The 7,998-nt window shown below is 43.7% G+C and overlaps 1 protein-coding gene across 1 annotated transcript in view; it reads left to right on the top strand.

The window, feature by feature from the left end:
• The first annotated feature begins 4,960 nt into the window (after positions 1 to 4,960).
• The window catches only part of TMEM38B (transmembrane protein 38B), a 34,192-nt gene continuing 31,154 nt past the window's right edge, over positions 4,961 to 7,998 (top strand). Inside the window, exon 1 of the mRNA XM_089488630.1 lies at positions 4,961 to 5,324. Within this exon, the coding sequence (XP_089344756.1) occupies positions 5,213 to 5,324 (112 nt within the window). The 5' untranslated portion in view covers positions 4,961 to 5,212. The remainder of the gene's footprint in view (positions 5,325 to 7,998) is intronic.

Genomic DNA, 7,998 nt, shown 5'->3' with positions numbered 1-7,998 from the left:
AGTGCGAACCATAGCCATTTAAACCAGTTTTTTAGGTAGTGGGAATGAGGCCTACATTTGTTAGACTCAGTGTTTGTTTGTTTATTTATTTAAATAGCATGCTTTGTGGAACTGTAGTGAATATCTCATGCTCAGTGGCATCATCAGCAGCTGCCACTTGCAGCAGCATCCTCTAAGCATCACCAAGGTCTGCTTGATGTGACATCACAAAGGGCTGTCCCTAGGTCTCACATTTTGGCCTTAAAAGCTCAGGGCTTGGGATAACCCTGACCTAACAACCCAAGTGGGCATTACATGGCCTGGACACTACATTCCACCCCCATTAAATTTGTGGGGTAGTATTGATAGGGAGAAATGGGTTTTCTTTTAAAATTAGGTCCATGCTTTCCCACACCTTTTTAGCAAGTGGAATTTCACTCCCAGAAGTGCCATTCCATTTGGAAACAAAGTGTGCTGGATGTATGTGCCTCGTTTTAAAAGGGCAGAATAGTTTCTTCAGTACTGTTGCAAATTTAGCAGCAGCTCTAAACAGCTCAGGGTAGGTGCCTTTGCAGCTCCCCAAGCCTCAGAAGTGGCTCATCTCTGAAGAAAATAAGTCACTTGACGTTGAAAATATTGAAAAATACCACTAAAAATAGAACTTTTTCTTCTGAAGATGACATTGATATTAGAAGGAGAGACAGAAAGGTGCCAGTCAAGAATTATACTTTATATGATAACGGCAGCAAGGCTGCTTTATGCACAGACATGGAAGCTACAACAAACTGACAGTTGAGGAATGGATCATCAAACTAAATTAAATAAAAGAGTTGGATAGATTATCAAGAAACATTCAAGGAAAAATGATAGATCATTTTGAAAAAGACTAGACTATCTGAAAAATATAAATGTATGAAATTAATATAGAGAATGTGATATTCAAAAGGGAAAAGAAGTGAAGGGAAAAAGTGGATCAGAAAGATTTGTTAGAATTCAGATACACCACAATATGTGACATATAGGCAGGTTAGAAACCGCCACTTGGGACGTCCTCAGGACGTCCCAGTTTAAAAAAGGGGCGTCTCTTCCAGACGTTCCACACGGCCGCCGCCATCTTGACGTAACGGACGCTGTGCATCGGCACGTTGTGCGGTGCTAATGACGCCGCGAGTGCGCCATTGGCGCCTCGCGGCATCATTAGCGCGCTGCCAGAAGAAGCTCCATTTTGGAGCTTCTTTTTTGCTCCGTAAGGGAGCCGCGCGGTTTGGCTGCGGCGGCTCCCTCACGGAGCAAACAGCAGTGCCGGGAGACCGCCGCAAAGCGGCGGTTTGTAACGCCTCATAGATTTAAGCATATAAATGTCAAAAGAAAAATAATAGAGAAAGTAGAAGTACAGGTGTAACTTATTATGATCTGGCATTATGAGTTGAAATTAATGGATGATAAATAAGCAAGGGTAAATGATCAAATCAGATAGCTCAGGCTTTTAGCAACTTCAATTATTGGTGAGGGGGAATATAAGTTGGTATATTAATAATGTAATAATACAATATCTTGTATATTTTACAAATTGAAGAGAACAATGGATGTTATGTTCTATAATCAATTTTCATTTTTCATTTTCTCTTTTTTTAATAAAAATTATTGTTAAAAAAAAAGAACTGGTTCATCTCTTCAATGCTTATGGAATCCCTCAAACGGCTTATTTCAAGCAATTAGGCGCCTTCGTTTCAAACCACTGTAAGACCCCTGACCTGGTGATATAAGTGGTGAAGGTACTAAAGCAAATAGTAGGCAGTGGATCCCTTAGTGGAAGTGCTTCTGGGAAACTGCCACACGCTGATAAAAACCAACAAATGTGCCTGCCTATAAAAAGGGATGGAGATTAAACCCTTCCAGGTATTGCCTAATGAGTCTGTATTCCATGACTGTGAATATGTTTCATATCTGGGCTTGATCCACAAGTCTAAGGTGCCTGGAGGTGAACAGATCAGATTTAAAGCCTGACGTTCTGCTGTTGGATACTGCTGGACTATATGACAGTGGGACCTTGGTATCCGCTGGGGTTTGGTTCCAGGATTCCCCAGGGGAGACCAAAATCTGTGGATGCTCAAGGCTCATTACAGTATATACAATGGCATAGTAAAATGGGGTCCCTTATATCAAATGGCAAAATCAAGGTTTGCTTTTTGGAATTTATATACGTTTAAAATATTTTCATGCTGTGGATAGGGATAGAGGACTGTACACTGTGTAGAAAAGTACTGAGAGACCTGGCATGGTGTAGTGGTTTGAGTGTTGGACTACAGCTCTTGTGACCAGGGTTCGAATCCCTGCTCAGTCATGGAAACCCACTGGTTGACCTTGGGCAACTCACACTCTCTCAGCCTCAGAGGATGGCAAAGACAAACTCCCCCCAAACAAATCTTCCAAAAAACAAGAACACGCAGGGTCACCATAAATCGGAAATTACGTGAGGGCATATGATACCAATAGAAAAGTATGGCTTTTGTGGATCTAAAATGAGCTTTTAGCATATCTTGCCACGTATTATCAGATAAATTATGGGGAAGTTGCAGACCATCAAAGTAACTTTTCTTTTCTTTTTTGAATCTTAATCTTTTATTAAACGTATAACAATATAACACATAACCAACATTAATTTACACAGTCGCCTACCCACACCTAGACAACCGAACATCCAATCTATAATATCTAAACTAAAAACACATCCACACAAAATTGACTTCCTCTTTCCATCTAATTGGTTTATTACTGATATATTTTCCTTTCTTTAATGATTACACTCTTTTTTTCTAATTTTTTTTGTAATGTTCCACCATATAGTATATTTATTTTTAATCTGTTTACATTTTCCTCCCAGACAGTTTGCTCAATTTCCTAGAAAGTGTATTGCAGAATCTCCCTATCTTAATTTCTAAAACAGTATTAACTTTTCAAAGGTTTGCTTGGCAGTGTAAATTTGATCCCAGGGTAACACTTCACTTCCTTCATCATTATTTGGCCTGATTTGTCTCCCTCTTCTGCCAGTTTGTGAACACTAGAAGTCAGTCTGAATTTCCTAGACATTTTCTAGACATGAACTTGATGCCACTCAGTGGGTAAAAAGCTGTATTGCAAAGGAAATAATGGTGTGTCTCTATAATGCTTGGGAATATATATATATTCAGGGTCCCATACAACTGTGTTGGGTGTAATTTGATACTTGCGGGCCAAGAATTTATCAGAGATTATACAGTATAATGGAAGGAGGAAAGGAAGAATTACAATGGTAAAGAAAGCTGATTTTCCAAAGCCTGCCACAATGCAAACCTTACAGAATTAATGAAGAGCATACTTTAAATGTATTTTGTATTATTCAAATCCTCCTGGAAGGGACAGATTTAGCGATGGAAGGATAGTGGGACTTATTTTGTTATATGTTGTTTACATAAGCCACCTCAATCATTTTGGAGAGGCAGGATAAAAATAATTTTATTGTTATTATATCGACCAAGGAGATATACATTGCTAGTTTCTGCAAGCAATTTTCACATAAAAGGCGATTTTCAAAAAGACAGCTGTATTACTGTTCCTGTATAACAAGAAAAGGAAAAGGTAGTTCTCTGACACCTCTGCAAAGTTGGTTGTTGCCTGTGAAAGCTCATGCTGAAACAAATTGCTTAGTCTTATGCCCAGTTCTTACAAAAATAAATGAATCGGGATTGCATCTCCAGTCAATCCTGTCCTTGCTTTCGATCTCCAAAGTATGTATTTTGAGAAACATGGGTTTGAGAGGCAGCAAAGGACTAGGCTTGTTCCCCCTTTTAAATAAACCAGACAAGTTCTGGGGAAAAGTATGTCCAAACAGTGTGACTTTTGACAGAAAAGGCATGCACATGTTTGCACTATAAGCTGTTTTGGAGTCTGCAGTGCACACTGGAGTGCAAAATGGGCTTGGAAAGCATGGTTACATCAGTGTCACACCAGTTTCAATTAGCTTGGCTCCATCCTAAGGAATCCTGGGATTTGTAGTTCAATGCAGTACTTAGAATTCTTTATGACAGAGCTCTAGTGCATTCTGTCTACACTGCAGAAATAATCCAGTTTGAAACAGCTTCAGCAGCCATGGCTGGATTTGCACTGCCATGTGTTTTGCACCTAAAATTTAAACTGATTAAATTACATAGTTTGTGTTATTTTAGGAATACACAAACTGTGTAGTTTAATCAGTTTAATTTTTAGGTCCAAAACACAAAGTCTGCCAGTTGAAGCTGTTTCAAACTGGATTATTTCTGCAGTGTAGATGAGGCCTAAAAGGGCTCAATGACAATCACTGCCTTCTTAGGCTGCATCTGCACTGCAGATATAACTCAGTTTGAGACCACTTTAACTGCCCTGGCTCAGTGCTAGGGAATCCTGGGAATTGTAGTTTATTATGGCACCATGCCTCTCTGACAGAGAAGGCTAAATGTCTCACAAAACTCTCAGCTCTGCATCTGTACTGCAGAAATAATCCAGATCGACACTGCTTCAACTGCCATGACTCAATGCTATGGGAATCTGGGATTTGTAGTTTTGTGAGACATTTAGCCTTCTCTGTCAGAGAGTTCTGGTGCCACAACAAACTACAGCTCCCAGGATTCCACAGCATTAAACCATAGCAGTTTTAAAGCGGTGTTATTGTCTCATTTTCCCCCTTGCAGTTGGAACTCAAATGCCTCAAGGCTATAGTATTCTGGGATTTGTAGTTTTTTGCGAGAACTCTGAGGGGAGAGGCCGCAAACGAACTACAACTCCCACAATTCAATAGGGAGGGAGGAGCAACGACCGTTAAAAAAACAATTCGTTCTCCTCGCCCCGCCCACAGCGCGCGCGGGGGGGCGGGGCGGAGGCTAAGAGTCCAACCAATCCGCTTCATTTCCCTCCATGTGACGCCAGAAGTGGGCGGAGCCATTTCTGCCCGTAAACGCCACACAACCTTAGCCGCCGGCGACGGCGCTTCGTGGGGGACAAAAAACCCCGCCGATTTGTTCCTCCTTTTTTTTGGTTAAGCCGTTCTCGGATGGGGCTTGAAGGGGAGGGGGCGGGGACTTCCCCTGTGGCCCCGCCCCCTCGACGACAGCAGCGGTGGCTTTCCTGTTCGCCTTGGCTGCTTTTCATTCCCTTCATCATCACCATCAGAAGAAGAAGCAACAGCAGCAGCCGGGTCCGCGCATGCGCATGAGCAGCCATGGAGGCTCTGCTAGGGCAGGTGCCTGTGCGGTTCTCCCGGCTGCCCATGTTCCCCTTCTTCGACCTGGCCCACTACGCCGCCTCCGTCATGGCCCTCAAGGAGCAGCGGGGTGAGTGGCAGGAGGAAGAGCTCCTGAGCATGGGCAGAGTGCACTGCTGGCGGACACACAGAAAGAGGCAGCTTTCAACCTTCCCTAACAGCCTCCCTTGTTCTTATTCTTGGATATGCCCACACTGCAGGAATGACCCACTTTGGCACCCCTTTGACTGCCACGACCTCACGAACCTGGGATCTGTAGTTTGGGGACTTCTTCTGGCAGACCAGGCTGAATGGCAAAACACACTGTAGGAATAATAATCTACTGCTTTAACTGCCCTGGCTCAGTGCTAGGGAATCCTGGGAGTTGTAGTTTATCGTGGCACCAAAGCTCTCTGACTGAGAAGACTAAGTGTCTCGCAAAACTACAGTTCCCATTACTTCCTAGCATTGAGCCAGGGCAGTTAAAGCAGTCCCAAACTGGGTTATTCCTGCGTTTTGGACCTACCTCACCAAACTACAACTCCCAGAATTCCACAACATGGAGCCCCGGCAGTTAAAGTGGTCTCAAACCACTTTGGTTCTCCAGTGTGGAAGAGCTGGTTGTCCTTTCTGACTTACAGCAAACCTTTCGTGGGGTTTTCTTGGGCAATTCCTCAGAGGGGTTTTTGCCATTGCCATCCTCTGAGGCTGAGAGAGTGTGACTTGCACAAGGTCACCCAGTGGGTTTCCATGACTGAGTGGGAGATTTGAACCCTGGTCTCCCGGGGTTTGAATCACTGCACTGTGCTGTTTCACCTAGATGGATACATACGAATTTGTTGTTGTGTGCCTTCAGGTTGTTTCTGTCTGAAGGGGACCCTAAGGTGAACCTCTCATGGGGTTTTCTTGGCAAGTTTCTTCAGAGGGGGTTTGCCATCGCCATCCTCTGAGGCTGAGAGAGTGTCACCTGTCACCGAGTGGGTTTCTATGGCCGAGCTGGGATTTACTTATGATTAAATGTTGGTAGGACTGGACTTGATGGCTCTGAGGATAACCAAGTAGGAAGAAAGAGTTGCATTTATATCTGCCTTTCATCTGATAATGGCAGAGGTACTACTTCTCCCTAATTACCAGTTCTTGAAAAGAGAAATGAAGTTTCACACATTACCTTTACAGGAATGGAGGAGGCATCTTTTGTTTTAGTGGCTGCGTGCCTTCAAGTCATTTCCGACTTATGGTGACCCTAAGACGAACCGACTTATGATGGGGTTTTCTTGGCAAGTTTCTTTGGTGTTGTCTCCCTCTGAGGCTGAGAGAGTGTGGCTTGCCTGAGGTCACCCAGTAGGTTTCCATGTCCGAGCTGGGATTCGAACCCTGGTCTCCAGAGACATAGTTCAGCCAAACCATGACACCATGCTGGCTCTCGTTGCTCAATTCTTCTGCTGGCTGCAAGTTGTCCTGAGCGCTTTCATGGACTTGAGGCTTAATTCCTTTTCTAAATAATAATAAACCTCTTGTTCACAGTATTGTGGATTGCCAGGGAAGGTAGGTAGGAATGGGCATTTTAAAAACTTAGGCCTGTTACAGACTGCCAAAATAAAGCTGCTTCGGGTCTCTTTGGAGGTATGCTGTTTAAATGATGCATGGGTCCTAAGAGTCCGGAGGTCGCGCCAAAGCCACAGTCCATTCCTAAGCACTGGAGGGCAGCTTTGGTGCAGCTTCCGGATCCTTAGGATGCATGCATCATTTAAACAGCATACCTCCAAAGAGACCCGAAGCAGCTTTATTTTGGCAGTCTGTAACAGGCCTTTGACTTGATGCATTTTGGAATTTGTGACGTTGTCCAACGCAAACCACTACGCCATGCTATCAGTGCGGGGTGTGTGTGTGTTATTTGCTTCGTCTGTCAGCTTCCCAGAGGCTTGTATGGAACAGGATCTGGAACTAGAAAGACACATCTAGCAGTGAGTGACTTACCATTGTCTATGTGGGCTAGGGCTAATGGGACTTGCAGTCCAGCAGTATCTGGAGGCCTGCATGTCTTCTCCTCTAATGTGTGTGTTGTGTGTCTTCACGTAGTTTCTGACTTATGGCGGCCCTAAGACAAAACTGTTGTGGGTTTGTCTTGGCAAGATTTGTTCAGAGGAGGTTTGCCATTGCCTTCCCCTGAGGCTGAGACAGGCTGACTTGCCCAAGATTACCCAGTGGGTTTCCATGGCCAAGCGTGGAATCAGACTCTGGTCTCCAAAGTCACAGTACACCATGCTGCCTCTCCAGCTCAAAGTTAGGGCATGGGAAGTAATAAGAGTGTGTTTGGGCAAATGTAGAGTTTACTTCCCTCTTACGCTTTCTGACCTTTATCTGTCCACATCCATCAGGGAGAGTGACTGTTAGAGATAAAACTTTTAATAGGGCTCAGAAAGTTTGTTTGATTTCGACCCTGCCCTTCAGTAGGTTCTCACGCTGGCTTGGAAAATGTAACATTGCAACCAAACACATTCTGATAAGGATTCAAACCCCTCATTATTAGAGCAGACGGCAGAATTAAAGCAAACAGTAGCCACATAAAAAATTGTGTAGACCTTTTTAAACGTCTGGGGAAATTGGACTAGATGGCCCTTGTGGTCTCTTCCAACTCTAGGATTCTTTGACTCTATAAAATGGCAGGACCTTTGCCTGTTGCTAAAATTATATGGATAATAAGGATTTGGACCAATGGGCACCATATCAATCAACGGACAAGGGCAGAGGGCTCTTATTTCATT

The sequence above is a fragment of the Sceloporus occidentalis genome, unplaced genomic scaffold (assembly GCF_023333645.1).
Source record: "Sceloporus occidentalis isolate IW3139 unplaced genomic scaffold, rSceOcc1.0.p SCAF_1, whole genome shotgun sequence".
NCBI classification, from domain to species: Eukaryota; Metazoa; Chordata; class Lepidosauria; order Squamata; family Phrynosomatidae; genus Sceloporus; species Sceloporus occidentalis.
This window is presented reverse-complemented; position numbering and strand designations above follow the sequence as displayed.